At 39.7% G+C, this 22,318-nt stretch overlaps 2 protein-coding genes and 1 pseudogene across 3 annotated transcripts in view; 1 reads left to right on the top strand and 2 right to left on the bottom strand.

The window, feature by feature from the left end:
• Window positions 1-8,467, bottom strand: part of LOC309689234 (serine/threonine-protein kinase pim-1-like) — a 37,801-nt gene extending 29,334 nt beyond the window's left edge. Inside the window, exon 1 of the mRNA XM_082505515.1 lies at window positions 8,292-8,467. Within this exon, the coding sequence (XP_082361641.1) occupies window positions 8,292-8,431 (140 nt within the window). The 5' untranslated portion in view covers window positions 8,432-8,467. The remainder of the gene's footprint in view (window positions 1-8,291) is intronic.
• Window positions 621-19,096, top strand: LOC309689228 (uncharacterized protein). The gene is made up of 6 exons (XM_082505508.1): window positions 621-1,641; window positions 9,031-9,138; window positions 9,373-9,539; window positions 9,662-9,860; window positions 9,960-10,050; window positions 18,754-19,096. The coding sequence occupies exons 1-6, from the start codon at window positions 637-639 to the stop codon at window positions 19,032-19,034; spliced, it is 1,851 nt and encodes a 616-aa protein (XP_082361634.1). The 5' UTR covers window positions 621-636; the 3' UTR covers window positions 19,035-19,096.
• LOC309689235 (serine/threonine-protein kinase pim-1-like) lies at window positions 12,428-15,539 on the bottom strand (annotated as a pseudogene). Its single transcript has 9 exons — window positions 15,094-15,539; window positions 14,465-14,701; window positions 14,215-14,339; window positions 13,997-14,091; window positions 13,811-13,858; window positions 13,508-13,726; window positions 13,238-13,418; window positions 12,981-13,151; window positions 12,428-12,891 (listed from the first exon to the last, which is right to left on the bottom strand). The product of its transcript is annotated as a serine/threonine-protein kinase pim-1-like (transcript).
• Window positions 19,097-22,318: the final 3,222 nt, after the last annotated feature.

Below are 22,318 nucleotides of genomic sequence, written 5' to 3'. Positions count from 1 at the left end.
TTGCTGTGAGCAATATCCCCCCACCCAGTCACCCCCAAAAAAGCTGGGATGAAAGACAAATGAGAGGTCTGTGCCAAGGTCGCCCCCTCTCAGTCTTACTGTACATGTTATATGTAGAACCGTTGGCTTGTGCAATTAGGGAAAGCCCAGACATAACAGGAATACAGTTACCGGGAGGAGAAACATTAAAAATTTAACAGTATGTAATTATCATATTATGAAAACAATTATAACGCCAAGAAAGTTATAAAAATGAATTGAAGACGCTCCGTCTCAACGACCGCTGATTGGACTGCAGGCGACCACGTGATTTTGAATCTCATTAACCGGCATGCGCTGACCGGCGTTTCAGAAACTAAAGTGTCGTCATATATGTGGCGCCGTTTAAAAACTGAAACATGCCGACCATAGTTATATTGTGATGTTTCGGAGGTAAAACATCAGTAAAACATCGACCTGTCCTCTACCATTTGTTAGAAGGCGACTGTGTTCTTCATTGTAACCATGAGTTAGAGTTGCAGTAAGCAGAATGAGTCGTTTCTGTCGTGCGATATGTGGGTATCGCTTCTCGGCCTTTTGGCTAAGATCAAGTGTAGTATCTGTTCTTATCAGTTACAAGGCGAGAAGCAATGCAGGATGGCGGCGGCGTCGGCCAATTTTCATGAGAGAAATACATGGATGCAAGGTACAAGAAATACTTTGAGATTCGAGTTGATGGAGAAAGAGGACGAGATTCATGACAGAATTAACTTCGGACGAAGGATCCTTTACGAGGCTTTAAAGATAAAGCCTGAGGAAATCTACTGCCTCCAGCAGAGTACGGCAAGTAAACATTATGATGTAACCTTTTGCACGGGAGAATGTGCGGAGGAGGTGAGAAGGAGATTTCACGGAGAAGAAAACGAAGAACTAAAGAAATATACGGTAACTCCTTTGTACAGAAATGATTATAGGATTTTAACGATCCATATGTATAACCCTTGGGTTTCGGAAGAGACAATTAAGTACTTCTTAGGAAGGTACGTCACAGTACTACCAGGAGTGCGCAAAATAAAGGATGGCTTAGGACTATGGACCGGAAAAAGACAATTCCGAGTCAAATTAAATGTGGATACGTCTACCGAGGACGGATATTGCCATCCACCCGCGGTATTCTCCATAGGAGCAGATAGGGGTTTCCTAGTGTATGCTGGGCAGCCCCAAGCGTGCAGAAAATGTGGCAGTACCGGACATAATGCGGACAGGTGTGAACAAATGAGGTGCAGGAGTTGCGGGAAGATAGGCCACATAACTAAAGACTGTAAGGAACCTAGAAAATGTCATTTGTGCGATTCAGAGACCCATATGGCAAGAGACTGTACTAGGCCAAGGTCATATTCTGAAGCGGCAGGAAATGAACATTACAGAAAATCGGATGCAGAAGCTGATATCGGAAAAAGAACACAGGAGGCGTCAACGGCTGCCGAAGATCACCTTAACGAGGAGAGAGCTGGGAGCAAGGAAGGCGGAGTAGAGCAGAGGAATAAGGAGGAAGGAACATTACGTGAATCGGACGCCGAGAGAGAGAAACAAGCAGAGGACGGACAGGTGTGGGCAGTAGTAGCGAAGCCGCGGAGAAAATCAGCAAAGAGGCGGAGAAAGGTGAGCTCAGGTGCTTCTCCAGAAGAGACAAAAACGAAAAATAAAGAGGATAGGGAGGAACGGATCGAGCAGGTGGAAAATACGGAGGGACATGTTTTGAGGGGTACACAGACTGAATGCATGCATACCCCCTTAAGTGACTTCACTAGTGATGGGGATACGGGGGAAGAGGCTGAAAGCGAAGAAAAATCGGAAGATTCCTTTATTAAGAACTTATTGGCGCAGGTTAATATGAAGAGTTAAAAATGGGGATACTGAAATAAAACTCCTATGGTTTTGATTTGTTTTGGTTTTGTTTTTGAGACCCCTTTTTTTTTCTTTTTTGATTTATGTTTTAAGACATGGGAAACTTTCGAATAATAACATTAAATGTAAGGGGACTTAGGAATGCTCGGAAAAGAAAAATGGTTTATGAATTTTTGTTGTATTATAATTTTGATGTCTGCTTGTTGCAGGAAGTACATTTAAAAGATGAGGGGGATGTTGACCTCTTTACGAAGGAATGGAGAGGAGGTGAATCGGTCTGGAGTATAGGGGGAGTACATGGGACTGGGGTAGGAGTGTTATGTGGGAATAAAAGTATACGAATAAAGGACAGTTATACTTTAATACAGGGAAGGGTTATGGTTGTAGATGTGGAAAAAAGTGGGACACAAAACCGTATAATAAATGTGTATGCATATGTGGATCCCAAATTAAGAAGAGAACTTCTTTCAAAAATGGACACTTGTTTTATGACAAGGAAAAATATTTTTGTGGGAGGGGATTTCAACTGTTCACTGGAGAAAATAAAAACTTCGCTCCCTTTTAAGACCTTTATAAAAAAATACGGTTTAATAGATGTAATGGCCACACTACAAGGGAAAAGAGTGGGGTACACATGGAAGAACACAAGAGGGATGGAAAGTAGATTAGATTACATCTTGATAGAGAAAAAGTGTAAAATAAAACAAGGGAAAATAATACCGGCTTTGTTCACAGATCATCAAATGATAGTGGTGGATTTGGAGATAGAAGGAATAGATTATGGAAAAGGATACTGGAAACTGAATAACGAAGTACTTATGGAAAAAGAATATAAGGAAAGGTTTGCAGAGCTCTTCCCTTTATGGGAGGAGATGGAAAGCTTATATATAAATAAACTGGATTGGTGGGAGGATGTAAAAAACAAAATAAAAAAGTTCACGGTGGATTATTGCACGGAAAGGTCCAGCGTAAGGAAAGAGGAATTTCGTATATTGCAAAAAGAAATAGAATATACTTATACACTACAAAATGAAAAAGGAAACAACAAAAACATGGACGAGAAAATGGAAAGTTTAAGATTGAAGCAGGAAGAACTACTTGAAAGGAAGGCAAGGGCTGAAACATATAAGATAAAGCAGGAGGAGTATGAGGAGAACGAGAAATGTTCGGCCTTTTTCTTTAAAAAGATGAAAAGTAAGGAAAAAAAGGGAGTTATAATAAAATTAGAGAAGGATGGGAAAATGATAGAAGGGAAGGAAAATATGCTTAAAACGGCGAAGGAGTATTATGGGGTCTTGTTTAGAAAAGAAAAATTAGAGGGAGGAAAAGGGGATTTTTTCTTAAAGAAAATAAAAAAGAGATTAACGGGAGAAGAAAGCGACAGTTTAGAAGGGGAAGTTACAATAGGGGAGGCATATAAAGTATTAAAAGGAATGAAGGCAAACAAAGTGCCAGGGATAGATGGATTAACAAAGGAATTTTACGAAACTTTTTGGGGAATGGTGGGGATACATTTGTTGGGAGTTTTTAAGGAAATCATGGAGGGAAAGGAGATGACAGAGAGTATGAAGACGGGTGTGGTTTCTATTCTATTCAAGAAAGGTAACCCACAACAACTTGATAATTATAGACCGTTAACTATGCTATGTGTGGATTATAAGATCCTGAGTAGGATATTGGCAAATAGACTCGCGGGAGTAATGATGCAAATAGTGGAGAAGGATCAGACGTGTGGGGTCAGGGGGAGGCAAATGTCTTGGAACGTGCAACTACACAGAGACATACTCACATACGTTAGAGATAGAAATTTGCCAGCACTATGTGTGAGCCTAGATCAACAAAAGGCCTTTGATAGGGTAGATTATGATTTTTTGTGGAGGGTAATGCAGTATATGGGCTTGGGAGAGAAATTTAAAAAATGGGTAAAAAATTTATACAACGGCATAAGTCTGAAAATAAAAGTAAATGGATTCCTTACAGAAAAAGTGTATCAAACAAAGGGTTTGAGGCAAGGATGTCCATTATCTGTTGTTCTTTATGTACTGTATGTTGAACCTTTGGCTTGCGCAATAAGGGAAAGCCAGAGAGTAAAAGGGATTCCGATGCCGCGGGGGGAAGTTTTAAAGATATCGCAGTATGCGGACGATACAGTATTATATCTGGCAGATGATGATAGTTTAAAGGGTGCGATAGAAATTTTAGATATTTATGAAAAAGCGACTGGATCAAAGATAAATAAAGAGAAGTCGATGTATAAATATTTGGGGACATGGGAGGGTAGAAGAGATAATATCTGTGATTTTACTTTGTGCCAAGGCCCAATGAATATTTTAGGAATCACCTTTGGAAATAAGGAAGGAGATGAGCTTAGCAATTGGAAAAAAAGGTTAAGTGCGGTAGAAAAGAAGCTGGGCCTTTGGAAAGCAAGGAAATTAACAATTACGGGGAAGGTTCTGATTATAAAGAGTGAGGTGGTGCCGAAGTTATTACATCTGGCCTATGTGTTTCCGATGCCTCAGATCTACAGAGCGCAAATAACCAGAGCGATATTTAAATTTATTTGGGGGGGTTATGAGTATGTCAAAAGAACGCAAATGTATCAAGAAATTGAAGATGGTGGGAAAGGGGTACCAAATGTCCCTTTGAAGTTAGATACAATGTTTTATGCAAATGTATGCAAGCTATTGAAACAGAACTATGTCCATAAATGTCAAATATTGTTATGGTTTTGGTTAGCGATTCCATACCGTTTTTTGATAGGGTGGGAAAATAAGGGACCAAAGGCGGAAACTAGACCAAAATATTTTCAGAGGATGCTGGGATGGGGAAAGAAACATGCTGAATGTAAAGAGGTGGATACCGTACTAAACCATAAACTTTTATATAAGAAAATGGTATGGAAAGCTAATTATAACCAGGTACCGGTGAGTCCAGAAGTGTGGAAATGTGCACAGGATAAGACCTTTAAAAATGTTTTGAAGGATTTTAATTGGATGCATTTACACAAAAGGTTACCCGTGAGGATCATCATGTATGCACATAACTTGGGAAAACAGAAAAAGTGTCCGAGGGACAACTGCGTAGAAGAGGAAACAATAGAACACGTACTTTGGGGATGCGAATACGCAAAAAAGGTATGGGAAAGGGTAAAGGGGAAGTATAAAGGTTTGGGCACGGTGACTTATGAAGAGATTACCCTTTTCAGGGCTAACAGCATAGAAAAAGAGAGATACAAAATACGTTGTATGTTGTTAACAATTGTAAAAATGAAATTGTGGAAGGCAAGACAGAGTTGTATAACGGGAGGATATAAAGAGGGGGAAATAGGTACGACTAAAGCTGTAGAGAGGGAATTTGAAAAGACATACTGGCATGAACTACAAAAATGGGGAATAGACACGATCAAGGATAGATGGAAAGATTTCCCTTCCTTCTTTACTGCGAAGGCACCTAAAAAGTGGTGGTAGGTAAAGAGTAAGGAAGGGAGAAAGGGAAAAGGAGCAATGAAAAGCAATAAGTTATATGAATATGTTACATGAAAATGATTGGTTTGCGATGAATGAATGTGGGAAAGAAATGAAATGTAAATATGTCTTTGTAATGGAAATGGAAAAAGTTTTTTGAATTGTTGTGGAAAGAAAATAAAAGAAGTAAAAAAAAAAAAAAAAAAATCTGTTCTTATCAGTTTAATATCTGATACGTCCCCTACCCGGGGACCATATATTAAATTGATTTTTGGAGCAGGGAGATGGAATAGGGGCTTGCTCCGTCCACTCCACGCATCGACCTGGTATTGCAGTATTTCTAGGAACGGTGCACCCCCTGAAGCTGTGAAAAACAAATGGCATTTGACTCAACAGTTTGTGCAAAGAATTTTCTTATACGCTAGATATATGTGTGCGTCTGCATATCTGGACATTGTCTTCGTGTAATCTTCCAAGGTTAGTCAGACTGAAATCTTGCCACTTAATATTTGTGAATGACTTACATTTAACTATTACCAGAATTACTAAATCCTGCCACTTGGACTGACACGTGGCTGGACACACACTTTCTATGGGAAATCAAAAAAATATGTCGTTTTCAACTGCAGTTACACTATTCTGGCTCCAATCCTGCAGTTACCTCTGTTGTCCACTAGAGACCAATAGAAGTCTTTAAAAACCGGAGGCTGCCATCTACAAGGACTCATGTTGATTATAGGTTTAACTCTTCTCTTTCTCTACATACTGCAGCTTTCTGTCCTCTGTGGCTGTAAATTACATCGTTTGAAAAAAAAAAAAAACCCACACAATTTTTTCTTGGCTTTTTAGCTAAAATCACCTGTATTGTCTGTTGTTTCCATTTGTGGATGGTTAATAGTGCAGAAGATTGTTTTTCTGTTTTCAGGATTACATGAAAACATTTTGGAACAGATCATTTTTGTATATAATAAATCTTAGGATAGTATTGGTTTTGATGATTTATAAAACAGCTGTGTGCCGTAGCCCTGGTAGTGTGGATCCTTAGTGTGTAAAGAGTAGATACCTCACGTAATATGTGTGAATGAAAATCCATGGACTTTATAAGAGTCCTCCATTTATGGCTATGATCCTAACAAACAAGATTAATACGTTTCTTTCTCCTACCAATCTTCCTGTTTCCTAAAGGAACACGCATGCACAATATATATGCACCAGGATGCAGTGGCGTGTCTAGAAAATTTTTGTTGGGGGGGCCAGGTAGGGGCACAGATTTGGAGAAGGGTGGCAGATGTAATTGGCAGATAATGTTAAAAACAATTCTACCAACCGTTCACCATAATTCAATAACCCTGTAAACCTAATAACCGTAACCTTATTAGAATGAGATTTTAACCACTACGGTGCAAAGTGTTTAGATACTGTGTTGATTAAGTACAAGAGATACAATCAGTCAGTGTTTATTCAGCATTCAAGGACATCAATATTTGCATAGTATTTTTACTGACATGTAGTGCACATGTGTTTTGGGCAAAAACATTTTTGAATATTAAAATACGAACATTTTTAACATACAATTGGCAAATTAGCCAATTCCAATGCAAAACCAATGCCTGTTAAAAAAAAGAAAGAAGATAATCTTCTCACAAACTGGTGTTTGATTTTGAAACAGGAAAAAAGTGGAGAAACAACTGAAAAGACTAACATTTGAATAAAACCTGAAAGCAAGTAAATACTTTATATGCTGCCTTACTTTGGTAATATTGAGAACAACACTGGCTGATGATGAAATGCAGTCAGCTGGCATGGTGACACTGCCAGTATTAACCTGCAGGGCTGGACTGGGACAAAAAATTGGGCATTTTCACTACAGATTGGCCCACCAGGTATTAAAGCCATAAAGCCTTTGAATGAAAACAAATGCTGTTGTGACAGTGATGTACAGTCTTTTTGGTATATGTATAATTTCCATACATTTTACGTCAGATAAAAACTTTCTTCACAAGATTCAGATAATTATTTAATAAAAGCTAGATATTTTAAATGAGAATAAAAAAGAAAAGTATTTCTTTGTGCCCACCTTTCCCTGTTAATGCCCTACCTGGCCCCCTGGCAACACTTTGCTAGACCCGCCCCTGCACAGTTACCAGCTGTCAGCTACATAAAAAAAGGATCCTGGTGTTATTTATCTCTCAGAAACAGTTCATAACTTCAACTCATTCCTGTCACCTAAAAGGTAAACCTGTTTCTCCATCACCTGTTCAGCTCTGATGATTCAGTAAGGACATCTCCTGGTTTCATCTTCATGTTTCCCTCTCACCACATATCCAAACCGACATCATGACCAGCAGCTTTACAGCTTTACAGCTGTGGCTCCAGCAAACATTCTAACTAAATAAATTCTAACAACAGCTGATCAAGCTTAAACGTGCTGCTGCTGTTTAGCGCGACATCTGCTGGTTTCCTCTTTCTGGCTCAAAGTGGGTGATAAACAAACAAGAGAGACGATCAGCTGATCATTGATCAGTTTCATGATTGAAGTAGCAACAGGAGAGAGAGGAGAGATAATGAGAGGAGAAGAGGCAGCTGTGCAGCGTAAAGACAGAATAACTCCAGTTTTGTGTCTTTTTCCATCCTAGCTGAAGTCCGGGACAAACTGCGTCTCTTCTCAGCTCAATACCAAACGCGTAATATTTTCTCTGAATGAGGGACCATTCCATTTTTTAAGGAGCTGTTGGCAACTCTACTAACTAACCTTATGAATAAAATAAAGTTCACTATCAGTAACATCATAGCAACCGAACATCTGTATAAACTTGTCATGCTAGCTCACACAGTATGAGGTATTGTAACTGACTGTAAAAAGTCAGCACAACGAAAATAAACTCCACCTAAACTTGGTTTATATCTGACCCAGATAGACTGCAGGTCATAACTTCTTACCTGAAGTTCAGTTCACCTGACACTCGGACTGGTGGCCGCCTCGGGGCTCTCCTCCTGCTTCCCCTTCCCTCATCCACCTGCTGGCCTCTGTGGAAGCCCTGCCATAGCCACCACCAAACAACTGAGTTATTTTTACACATCGACCTGCATCTTATAACTCATAACTCTTATGTTAAGTGGGGGAACTTGCACAATCGGTGGCTAACTAAATACTTTTTTGCCCCACTGTACACTCACTGGCCAAATTTTTGTTAGATACACCTGTTGAGCTGCTCATTAGGTCAAATACCTAATCAGCCTATCACATAGCAGCAGCTCAGTGCATTTAGGCATGTATACATTAATAAGATGACCTGCTGAAGGTCAAAGGGGATTTAAATGACTTTGAACATGCATTGTTGTTTGTGTCGGACAGGCTTGTCTGAGTATTTCAGAAACTGTACAACCATCTAACCGGTTTATAGAAAATGGTCTGAAATGGAGGAAATCTCCTGTGAGCAGCACTTCTCTGGGAAAAAATCACTTGTTGGTGCCAAAGATCAAAAGCGGAATGAGGAGATTACTTACAGCTGTAAGGAAAGCAACATGAACTCAAATACCCACTTACTTCAACCAAGTTATCAAGAAGAGCACCGCTGAAAGCACAATACGTTGAACCTCGAAGCTGATGGCCTAGTGTCACCTGCTGGATAGAGGTGAAAACACAAAGCAAACAATGTCTCTTTCATCTGTTTCACAGCATGCACGGGAACTGGAAACTCGCCGAAGGGAGGCAGAGGAGAGAGAGCGGAGGAAGCAGAGGGAGGTGCAGCTGGAACTGGAAAGACAGCTGAAAGAGGCTGTGATGGTAAAAAAAAAGTTTTCCACTTGACACCAATTATGTACAGAGTCTTTTCTCCTTGACTTTGATCTTTGAGAACTCCAGCAAAATGTTGACTGTCATTATAAAATTCACACCTAGTCTTTAATGATTTGGAAAAATGGTTATGACAGTCCAGGAAAAGGTAATTCAGGAATAGGTCAGTTTATACCGCTCTGTTGGTGCATCTGTTTATGTAGCTGTGTGTGTGTGTGTGCATAGATAAAAGACAGCATGCAGGCTGAGATGCAGGTGAAGGAAAAGGAGGCTGAACAACAGAAGAAGAGGATCAGGGAGCTGGAGCTGACACAGCAGCAGCTGGAAGTTGCCCTTAATATGGAGATCCAGGCTCGGCTGGAGGAGGAGAGGGCCAGACTGGAGCTTGAGCGGTAACAATGGATTTCTAACTCTTATTATGGCCCTTTATTATTTTATTTGTGATGGAGATCTGAGATATCCATGAGAAGTATTAACATTTTCAGTTGCTTCTTCCCTTTTTCCCCTCCTTCAGGTTGCTGCAGGCTGAAGATGAAAAGAGGAAACATTTCCAGCTCCTCCAGGAGCAGCAACGTACAATGCAAAACCTCAGCCCCATACAGGAGCTGTCAGATGGCAGTCCCGATGAGGACACCCCCTCAGCCCTCAACTCTGCCTCTCAGGAGCTCCAGGATCTGCAGGCATCTCGCCAAAGAAGTCACCAGCGTCTGGAGGTGAACAAGTTTGTTTTGACTGGCTTTGTGAGCAGCATCTTATTTAGTGCTCTTCTAAAACAACACTGATGAAGATGCCTGCATGATTTTTGTTTCCAGGAGGTTCAGGAGAGGCTGAGGAATGCCAGTCAACAGGTACGGCACTGGAACATCCAGCTGAACCGACTGATGACCCCCATTACTCCTGCAGGTGCGGTATTCACTTTGCCTCTTTGCAGCACAGACTTCTGGAACAGAGTGTTAGTATAGTTAATAACAGTGTAGACCAGGGGTGTCAAACTCAAATACACAGTGGGCCAAAATTCAAAACTGGATCAAAGTCGCGGGCTAACTTTAATATTTATTGAAATATATTTATTCCTCCAGATATAAGAATGAATCTTTTCTTATGGACTCAAACACATTTTGCTGAAAAACTGAATATGGAACAAGCAAAGCTTAATACTAAACAATATATATTAGCTGTATAATACCAGTAGGCCAGCTCTAATAGTAATTTGGTATGGCTTCGCGGGCCAAATGTAATTAGGTTGCGGGCCAAATTTGGCCAGAGTTTGACACCTATGGTGTAGACCATATAATCTGTCAGATAATTGCATTAAAATGCTACAAAAGGCACCTACCCCCAAACATGTCAAGAGATTCATTCAGTGACTTGAATGAAAGAATCTGACTCACCTCAAGTTAATTAAAATTAAAAATAAATCTTATTATGATTTAAACACGGAAATCTTAAAACGAAAAATAACCGCATGCACAGTTGTTACAGGCTGCAAACATGTTTTATACTGCTTTGAAGTCTGGGACAGCATCATAAGAGGCATAACTGATCTCACCATAGTCCCATGAAGACTCAAGATGAGTGTTTTCACGACTGCCATCTTGGTGTTTTGAAATCAGGCATGATGAATGAAGGGAAGAACTGTCTGTTAAGGTTCTCAGTCGTTCAGGTCATCGTAGTCTAAGGAGCTTGGAAAGAAAAGCATCTGGACTTCTTTAAGTTTCTTGAAGAGCATTTCACCTCTCATTCAAGAAGCTTCTTCAGTTCTCTAAGACCAACTGAAATTTAGAGTTGTGTATAATAAAGTTTATTCATGATTAATAAAACAAATCTGTAATAATTTTCTTTCTCTTTTGTCCATCTGAATCTCGCTACAGCTTAAATAAAAGAAAAGAATGTGTTTTGAATATATTAAACTATTCTCTCTTTTTCTTTCTTTCTTTTTTTCTTGGTGGGTTTTCTTTTGCAATCAAACGCAACATTATACAATTATATAGTATAGTAAGAAATATCCTTTAACTTAATTTAGTATTTGTTTTTTCATTTTTGTTTTTATTGTTTCCCCTTCAGTTTTGTGCTCATAACATGTTCTAATCTGACATATTATGCAGTAAATTATTTTTGCAATAACTTAACAGGCCATTGTGGGAGCCAACATTCACTTATCAAAGACATATTTGTATATTCTGTGGGCTGCTTTATGGTTGTGTCATTTAGAAACATAAGCCACAACAGACTTCCACTGGAGAGTACTTAAAAATGTATTTTTATGTAAAGATATTTTAATAACTACTATATTAAGGGAGAACCTATTGTTACATGGATTAATTGTACAAACTGTAGAGAAATAAGTTTAAGCGTGCAACTTTTTATTCATTTTTAACTGTATTAATGTTTTTATGTTAATACAGCCACCTCATATCTGTTTCCTCAGTGTTTTTTAAACCATGTACTCCATCTATGAGTAAGAACATGAATAAATTCCTTTCCAAATTTGTAGTTCTTTTTTCCAACACACAGATGAAGGTATTCTTTTGCACCAAGGCGTTAAAGAAATGCTAAGAAAAAATGAAAATACTACGTTGCAACCTGTGTGTGTGTGTGTGTGTTTATATATCTGTATCTATATAGATATAGATATATATGTGTATTCGTACCCTTTTTTCATCATCTAGTTTCCTGTGCCAGATCTTCTACTGATCCACTGAGGCAGACATGTAAAAAACATGAACTAAAGCATATTTCTGTATATAAACAGGACTTTAAATCTTTATCAACAGCTACTTTAGAGGAAATTCTTCAATAAACTGCAACCAAAGGCTCAACTCAGAGGACAAAACCCAACCTGTTATAAATAGTGTGACACCAAACTTTCTCTTGTGTAAAGTTACAAATAGGAGTAATTATCCACAGAAGCTTTTATACATAATGAAGTTATAATTCGTCCTGTAGAAATTGTACATTTAAGCTATATAGTTCCCTCTGTGATAACTCTGCTATGAATGCCTCTTATTAACTTTTATGCTTTTACAACCCACTATGAGCAAACACTCAGCAACAGTGGGAAGGAAAAACTCCCTTCTTGAAGGAAAAAACCTCTGGTAGAACCTGGAAATCTGTCTAAACTAGTTGGGGGTTAGAGCAACAGATGCAAGTCTTCAGATCATTTGCAGTGTGACTGTCTTTGTGCACACTTTAACCTGATTCAGTTTTCTTATTTGTCAAAATGCACCATGGGTAAAAAAAACAAAACAAAACAAAATAGTAATGAAGGAGAATCCTCAGCAAAGATGAATTAAACAAGTTTTATTTTGATCCAATTTTACTTTAAGTAAAACACATCTTTATTTGATGACTTTAATGTCATCAAATAAAGACAGTTTTGATGGAGCTCCTGACCCAGCCCAAGCTCTCTATGAAGACGAGGAAAAACTCCCCAGGGGGCCAGATCGATGGGAAGAAACCTCGGGAAAGCCCATTCAAAGAGAGATCCCCTTTCCTGGGATGGCTGGGGGGGTTACAGGAAGTCCGAAAAAGCTAATTTTTTATTTATTTATTTTTTAAGATTGACCCATTCCTGTCCAACAGAAAAAAGAAAGGAGGTTACCACAATGTATCACACTTATATGATAAGGTGTGAATTGTGTGTTTGTGTGTGCTATCTTAGCCAGGGGTGAAGCTGGAGCTCCTCCAGTGTTGGGCGCTTCTCCGGGGCTATAGTTAAACATGCCTCCAAGAAATTCTGGCATTCTTGAAAGAAAGAAAAGATCAAAAAGATGAAGATGATAGTTCTAGTGATCCAAGACATCAGTGAATCTGGAAGTGTGAAGTTTTCTTACCTGTGGACAGACGCTTTTTGATGCTCAGTTTCTTTGCGAGGAACCTCTCGGTACTAAAGTGCCGTGCATGAAGCGCTTCATACAACACCACTCCCATTTGCCACACCGTGGTGGGTCCACACCTGTAGCAGCTCCTCCTGTACCACTCGGGAGGGGTGTGAAGAGGAGTGCCTAACAAACAGACACAATTACAATTTCTTCTAAAACAAAAGACACAAATTGCTACATCTGTGAAAAGCAGGAGCAGAATATGTTACCATAGAAGACGCGATACAGAGATCGCTGTTTAACAAAGCAGCTCAGTCCAAAGTCAATGATGCGAACTCGAGGCACATCGGAGCCGGTCTCAATCAGAATGTTTTCTCCCTTGATGTCCCGATGAAAGATGTGTTTATCCTCAAGTTCCTTTACAGCATCAACTAGTTGCTTCAGAATGACCTGGAAAAGATGAAAAACACAATAATGAGTTAATGCTTTTCTGCCTTGATTGAATGCTGTACAGTCTAAGGCTCTCCCAGTCAACCTACCTTGGCCTTGTCCTCTGGTAAGGTTCTTCCATATTCTGCTTTGTATTTTTGCAGGTCCACAGCGGGGACAGGTCTCTCCAGCACCAGGATCAGCTCTTTGCCAAGGTCGAACCACTCCAGCAAGGACACAGGTGCTGATATTCCCACTGACCCTTCTGCTTCACCTGCAAGTTTAACCATAATGGCCACTTCCACCGAGAGCATCTTCCCGCTTTCATCCTGAAATATTACAACAAAGTGGATGATGAGGAACGCCGCATTCAATCCAGTAATGTAAAACTAATTCAAGTGTTGGACGCTTACCGCCACTTTGCAGTAGACTTTATTTTTGGGAATGTGTTTGATGGCAACCTAGAAGACACAGAGCATTGGTGAGCATTTCCTCAGTATGACATAATGAAAGGTGGAAACACAGCAGACGTCTCAGTTTACGATATTATCCATTATCTGCGTTACTGCCTGTCTTACTACCATCATCTGAACACTTACTGGAAAACGATCTTCTATCCGGTAGCCAGAAAACACTGCTCCGCAGCCTCCTTCTCCGAGCTGGTGCTCCTCCACATATCTGGCTTGGAATTCACCTGAACAGACAAAACAGCAAATCTTGTTTTATTACAGCTGTGACACAAATTACTCTCCTCTGTAGCCTAAATGTTCCTTTTGCCCTTCCCCTGAATATAAAACCCAAGCTGCTTGCTACTTACGTTTTTGGTCTGCCACTGATTTTTTGTCCTGGTCCACATTCCTTTTTTTTTCTTGGGTGACTCTCTGTCGTCTCCCGTGGCCTTTCTTTTGCCATTTTTTGCGCACACCTGTTTGTTGTTCAAGTCTGGAGATGTGGAAAACACCAAAAGCATATCAGCTCACTGGATGATAGACACAAACACTAAACACCAATATCTTAAACCTAGCAACCACACTTAATCTACCCCCTTATTCAACTAATTAGCCTACCTTTACCAGAGTCCAACGAGGAGGATGCTTGCTCCTTGTCACCGCTCATATGGTCAAGAAGTTTAGCCCTCTTTGCTCTCTTTGTTGTGTCCTCTTCATCTTGCACAACCTTGCGCTTCACTCCTTTGACCACATCTGAGCTGGTGGAAGGACCAGCCTGCTCAGCGACCCTCCTCCTTTTCATTGGGGTCTTCTTTTCAGGACTGGCCTTTCTTTTAGCAGTCCTGCTCTTACAATCTATAAACGACAACAACACAGTGGTGAAAAAGAGTCCCCGACATCAAGACTGGAAGCAGTTTGATGGCAAAGAATTTGAAATTGCTTTTGCTTAAATGATCACAAGTTTAATCTTGGGATGAAAAAAATAACTGATCAGTGCGAGTTGATACTAGGTTTACTAAGTCTTAGATCTTGATGGCACTTGTTGGTCTGTTTTTACTGTTGAGTCCAAGAATAAACTTATTACATTATTTTACCAAAAGACCAGTAACCTTTCTTTGATTAGACATCTTGTATTAAAGCTATTTTCAATTAAACATATGATTCAATTGCTCCAAAAATGATTCACACAGTGTCAACATTTCTAGGATTTGGATTTTACCAGGATTTGATTTTATTATTTTACTTACCTTGATCTCCCGAATCTTTCTTATCGGCTGGAGTGGCAATTTTTCTTGTTTCCTTTTTCATTGTAATTTCGGAGACCCTTTAAAATCGAAAATGTAAACCGTAATGAGCTAAGATTGAGTTAATATTCCTTCAAATGTGCACCCTTCAAATGCTTGACTTTTCTAACTGAATTCTGTAAGTGAGCTTTATAAGTAAACTCTGGAAACTACGGCAACACAACATAGAATCTTGCCTTTCAGTGACTTCACTGACTGCCAGTAGTTCAAAGTAGTTTACAGAAAAACACTGGCAGACAAAGCCATAATATTTCTTATAATTCAATCATTTCATATCAATTAAACAGTTTCTTTCATTATCTTTCATCATTTGTATAAAGACCTCATCTATGGATGACAGTATGAAGATTTGTGGTTGACCACACACATTATAATAAACACAGTGTCAGCTACATTGTCATCTGATTTAAAGTATTTATTATGTACATTTAACTGTCATGGTAGTGAGTCTGTGACCCAGTGTTTTGTGTTTGTTCATTTATATTCATTGATTATTCTTATGTATGTTTTTGGTTCTCTTTATTGTTTTCTTCTTGTGTTATATTCTTAGGCTTTAGGTTTCTGTTACTTTGCCTTGCCCCTGTGTCCCACGTGTCATGTCTAGTCACTCTTGTTTCCATGTTCCCCAATTTCTCCCCAGTCAGTCATGTCTCTGTGTCAACTCTGTGTCTTTGTAAAAGTCTCTTGTTTGCTGTTTTACTTTGATAGTCATGTGTGCTGTGTTAGTGTTTTCATGTCTGTGAAGGTTCTCAGTCATCTAGGTCATCGTAGTCTAAGGAGTTTGGAAAGAAAGCGTCTGGACTTGAAGTTGCTTGAAGATGTTTCACCTTCTCGGATGAAAAGAACTTAAACTTTGCTTGAACATCTTCAAGCAACTTAAAGAAGTCCAGACGTTTTCTTTCTAAGCTCCTTAGACTATGTTAGTGTTTTCAGTTTTCCTTCCCCATGGTCTTGTTGTTTGTGATTTCTCGCAGCTGTGCTCTCATCCTGTGTCTTATTCCCTCATTTATCCCTCTGTGTATTTAAGCCCATTGTTTTCCTCTGTTTGCTGTTGGGTTATCTGTGTATCATCCATGACAATTAAATGAAATAGCAAATGCAACTACAATTTCAATGAGATTCATTCCTGGCATTCTACTGCGGTGGCTGAAAGTAGACACCAAGCATTATCACTGTAACTGATGTAAATATTCAGTGACAGGTTGCTTCTCCCAAAGACAAGAACTAACAGACTTAAAAACTCCTTTGTCCCACACGCCATCAGACTGTTTAACTCCTCTCTGGAGGGGAGAGGGAGGGGAAACAGGAGGACAAAGGAGGGAACAACTAAGCTGTAGTGCCTCTTCACCTCACTGTGCAATACCTTTTGTGCAATACTTTTGTAAATAGTCAACGGTGCAATAGACTCAATACTTGAAATGTGCAATTCACTTGTATTTTTATTTTTATTCCTATTTATTCTATTTATCCCCTTCGTATATTTTATTTATATTGTCTCTGTATTTATATATATGTGTGTGTGTATAACTCTGTAACTTCTGTCGGTGCTGTGCTTTTTTGGAAATCGAATTTCCCAGAGGAACCCACCCGAGGGATTAATAAAGTTCTATCTTATCTCTTATCTTATCTTAAATATTGGACTTGGAGGGGATTCGTCTGATAGACTGATGCAAACATTACTGTGAGGAAATTTTTGAATCTCCCAATTTTCTTTCTTTCTGAAAGAAAGAAAGTTGGTTACTGTATCACATTTGTATGGCAAGATGTGAATTCAGTATGCGTGTGTGTTTGTGTCAGAGAGGAGTTTATCTGAGCCAGGGGTAAAGCAGGAGGTCCTCCAGCATTGGGCACTTCTCCAGGACTTTGTTAAAACTTGTTTTCAAGACGTCTGAAATGAAAGAAGGACAAGAGATATCGAGATGATAATTCCAGTGATTCAAGCGATCACATTGATTTTCTGCAAAATTTTCGTTTTGAGAGTCATTCGGCTGGGCAGGGGGTATAACACATCTGCAATGCAGCAACATCTGCTCTCTGGGCCTGTGTGAGAGTGTTATCTCAATGGCGGGAATGAGGATGTTGGAATTTGGCATCTCAGGCACCAACTCATCTCTTTCCTTAACCGGGCTCACCAGAGATTGGTTTCAGCCTCTCTCCATGCTTTAAGGAGGTTGAGTTGATAAATCTGACTGGCCCCTCCCCTGTCTGACCCTATCTCTTCATAGTCAACACCAATGTTCTCACCGTGTGACCATGAACGGTCCTTACCACTTGGCAAGTAATTTCGAGCTAGAAGAAGGGAGTAAGACAAGCACTTTATGTCCCTGTGAAAATACAACTACATTTTATCAAATATCACTAAGCAGTCCTTACCTTTAAATACAGCCTGGTTTCTTTCTCTTTCTTTCTATATCTCTGAGTGAAGTTAGCTCTCATTCTTTCTCTTCCTGTGAAATACAGCAAGTAGAGCTTTAGATAGCAACACACTGTAACACAGTTAGTGTTTGTTGAGGTGATAGAAATGCTGCATTTGAAATTACCTGACACAACATTTTACTCCCTTTTATGTTCACTCCTTTTTTTCTGAAGTACCGCAAATTATGGGCACGTGGGGTTGTTCAGGTGTTGTGCTAAAAATAAATAAATCAACACTACAGTACATGGTTTGTTCTTTCATCTCTTTTTATGCGACATCCTCTACTGATTAAAACGCGACTGCCTTTCACTGTTTAGGCTCAAATCTCATTGTTTGAAGGCCTGCAGTGACGTGAAATATTAACTTCCCCCAAATGCGTTAAACCCAAAGTAACGAGTTTGTTTTGAAAATATACGGAGTGGAAACTACAGATATTTGTAGTTTTGCACGTCTTTCTTCCTCCACCAGAGGCCATAGGCGCTGTCGATCTTGTATGTCCTCCTGCAGCAACATCTCTGCGAAGCTGATGCCTTCTTGCTTGCAGGTTGAAGAATCTTTGGTGCGCCTCCACAATTCTTCTTTAATTCGCCTCTGTGTGAATAGAATAATGATGTTTCTGTTTCTGCCATCAACTTGTTTCCCTAAGCGGTGGACAATATCAACAGCCTCTTCTAAGTTCAAGTCAGGGGCAATCTTCTGAAGCGTTTGCAAAACCTTCACTCTAATGTTTTCGTCTTTGTCTTCCTTCACCCCTTTCAGTTTTAGGCACCACCTCATTCGGTAGCGCTCTTGTTCTCTCACTCTTCTTTTCAAGTCTTCGTTTTCTTTAAGCAGCAGTTCATTCGCATTTGCCAGTTTAACAACTTTCAGTTTGCAATCAGCTATCTCTGCAGCGTTAAACTCTACAGCCTTAGCCAAGCTGGCAACCATAGCTGCACTTTGTCTGTTTTGTTCCTTGATATCCTCCAGTTGTGCTTCAAATTTTTTGTCAAGTCCCATAATGGCTTCAAAAATAGTTTTATTGGAGATATCATCTTCCTTCGCTGAAGATTTTGTTCTTTTCTTTCCTCTGGCGGTTGTTTTCGTCTCCCTGTGAGGTGTCATGCCGAGCAGATGTCAGAATTGAGTTGACTCTTTTGGTGATTACAGTTTGTCCGGGCGGGCTGTGCGTCTTATTTCATCTGCAGACACGTCGTTGGATGAGGAACAGCTCATGTTGGCATCAGTGGCAGTCAGGATGGCGGCATCTTCCAGAGGGAAGGTCAGGTCGCTGGTCTCTCTGAGCAGGACGCTGTCCACCAACAAGCCCGGTTCCACGGCTGGAGATTACCCTCCTCCGGCTGAAGCCCCCGCTTTTCCCCCGAACAGCGAGCCAGCCGCGGCGCCTCACCCAAAAGCAGCGGCTGCTCCGTGCTCCTCTTCCCCAGTCAGGGCAGCCAGTTTGTGGGCATGGGCAGAGGACTTTTGAAATACCCCAACATTAAAGAAATGTTCACCATAGCCCAGAAGATCCTGGGTTACGACCTGCTGTCTCTGTGTCTGGAGGGCCCCGAGGACGAGCTGCAGAAAACCCCAAAGTAAGTGCCAGATAAATGTCTGGAAAAGGACAATAACTGCAGGTCCTGCCTTCTTAAATGTGGCCATTTTATCTTTTTTTAAAAAAAAAAAAAAATACTGCTACAGTAATATTAATTTATATTTAAAATGTGCGCACATTATGTATGAAGGTGTGGATGAATGATGCTTGTTGTAAGAAAGCATTTTGAGTGCCCAGTAGAAGAGCATCTTTCAAATGCAAAGTTTCTCATTTCAACTTTAATTACTGCACATGATTAAGGCGATAAGAGTAAATAAGGCTTCCAACAGTGGTTATTTCTTATTATCATATCTTATTTTTATTGGTTTTATCAGTAGATTGTTGTTTCACTCCCACCAAAAACATCACCGTAAATAATCTTCTGATTCTGAATGACCATTTAAAAAAATAAACAAATTGTTCTGAGTTAATTTCAGTTACGGATGTATCAGTGACGTAAATGATATATTGGTCATAATCGGGAGGCTGTTACATTTTTATTTTTTTTTTACTTGTTTTGACTTGTCTTTCTGGGGCGATGAACTTTGCAGAAGGTAGAAAGATTTCTTTTTGGGGGTTTTTTTTGTGCATTTGTTAGCAAGAAGAGGCAGTCGCTTATTAAGCTTAACGCAGGAATGCTTTACAAACATTCAGAGATGGACTTACACACTTGCTTTACTTCTCTCGGGGATAACTTTGTCGGAGATGAAATGCCAGGTTGCTAGCGAAGCTCCAAATGCTATCCAGACCACCGACAGGTCCCGCATGCCACAGCCGCTCTATCACGTGATGCATACTGCTCCGACGTGCTAACGTTCTGAGGTGAGTTACGGCATGTTGCAAGTTTTGCGAGGTGATTTCGTGATATTTAATGGATCGGATTACATTTTTTATTTTTCTCCGATATCCGATCCAGTAATTTAGGTCAGTATCGGACCGATACCGATACGTAATATCGGATCGGTCCATCTCTAATTTATATAATGTCAATACTATCAAATTTATTCTGATTTATGTTTATTTATGTTCTTAGGGCTGCGCTCTTCTGGACAGAGATCTCTGATGTTGTTCCTGGGATCTGCTGGAGCCGCTCACCTAGCTTGGGAGTCACCAAACCGAGTGTTCCAATTACCACTGGGACCACTGTTACCTTAACCCTCCACATCTTCTCGAGCTCTTCTCTGAGCCTTTGGTATTTCTCAAGCTTCTCGTGCTCCTTTTTCCTGATGCTGTGCAGGGTGTACCCTGCCTCTCGCCCTATGACAGCTGAGATAGGCTCCAGCGCCCCCCGCGACCCTGAAAAGGATAAGCGGAAGCAAATGGATGGATGGATGGATGGATGAATTTCAAATAAGCTCAATGTTTGTTTATTGTGCTTTAGTTATTTGTTGGCATTAGTTTATTTGTAAAATGATCCCATGCAATACAATTCTACTGTACTGCATTCTTTTTTGTTATTTTTATTCATCAGTCATCAACAACAAAGTTTGTTTTGTTTGTTTGGGGAATGTATTTTTTCGATCTGTTAGTTTTTGCAAATAAAAAAAACTTTTAGTTTTTGTATTTCTATTTCGGATAACAGAGAAGCATATTTTTAACATAACTGCTGTGTACTGTAAACAATCGCTTTCAAGCACATTCACAGATCATTACGTTGTGGTTTATGAGCACTAGTGCTAATCATTTAAACAAGTAAATGGCCTGCATTTGTATAGCGCTTTTCTAGTCCCTAAGGACCCCAAAGCGCTTCACACTACATTCAGTCATTCACACACTGGCGATAGCAAGCTACATTGTAGCCACAGCTGCCCTGGGACGCACTGACAGAGGCGGACACTGGCGCCACCGGGCCCTCTGACCACCACCAGTAGGCAAACATGGGGTTAGTATCTTGCCCAAGGATATTTGGCATGCAGCCAGGAGGCAGCCTGGGATCAAACCACCAACCATCTGATTAGTGGCTGACCTGCTCTGCCACCTGAGCTACAGCCACCCAATAGTAAAATACTTAAAACACATTCAAGTATTCTTGACAGAATTGCAGTGTGCAGAAAAGACACTGAGTAAATACTGTATATTTCCTTCCCATGAGTATTATGTCAGTCAGTTTGATCGTCATCATTTTTACAAATGATAGAAAAATATATACCATAATAATACAATAGCTACAATAAATCACACCGTGTTCTTAAAAATGGTTGTAAAAGAATCAAACATTTATCACTAGTGTCCTTATCCTCACACTTCTATATTTTCCTTCTGCCTTAAAAATATGTTTCTGAATAATCAAAACTAAATGTAAATGAAGATGGTGTAGAAGCTCTAAACTAGCTTCAGTATAGCTTTATATATATTTTTTAAACTGCATGTTAACTACACTTTTTTTTAAATGATAAGTTAAACTGCTGTTGGACAGTTAGACCTGTGAGTAGTATCTATAAAATTTCTGTTATTAAGAATAGCTTGCAGCAACATATAATACTATATGTTGGATAGTTTGGTTTATGTGATCTGTTCGGGCTGATGTGAGTAAATGAGATGTACATATTTCAGTGCTTTCCTCTTTATGCCTTTAATAATGAAGATTAAAAGGGATTTAAAAATGGAGGATTTAGTGTTTAATAGCACATTACAGGGTTTCTTTTATGGGTCTTTTTTTTTTTGCATGTGAAAGTTTCTAAAAAAGCAGAAGTACTAATGAGGAGGTTTTTGTCACTGTCTAAATCACTGTGGTACAGCTGCACTGGCAGAGTCATCCCATGTCTGACAGTAATACACTGCAGAGTCTCCTGTCTCTGCTCGCTTGATAATGAACTGGTAATCAATGTTTGATGAGGACTTAGAGTTGAATCTGTCTGAGGAGAATCCTGTTCCAAAGCTGGGTGAGCTGCTAGAATGATAAAATCTTAGAACATACTGAGGAACCGTTCCAGGAACTTGTTTATACCATCTAACAGAATTCCCATCATCTCTCTCTATGTTACAGTTGAGAACAACTTCTTGACCTGGAGAAACTGTGTGGACAGCAGGTGTTTGGGTCAACACAATCACTGCATCAACATCTGCCAGGAAACACAGAAAAAATAGAAGTTTAAAGTTTAGCTCTAAATATGGACTAAAAAATGGAATAAGAAGATCTTACATGTTAGAGCAGTGATGAGAGTGCAGAAGGTCCA

Source organism: Aulonocara stuartgranti (genome assembly GCF_965226115.1).
Source record: "Aulonocara stuartgranti genome assembly, chromosome: 15".
Lineage (NCBI taxonomy): Eukaryota > Metazoa > Chordata > Actinopteri > Cichliformes > Cichlidae > Aulonocara > Aulonocara stuartgranti.
The sequence above is the reverse complement of the archived record's forward strand: the minus strand, read 5'-3'. Positions and strand labels throughout refer to the sequence as shown.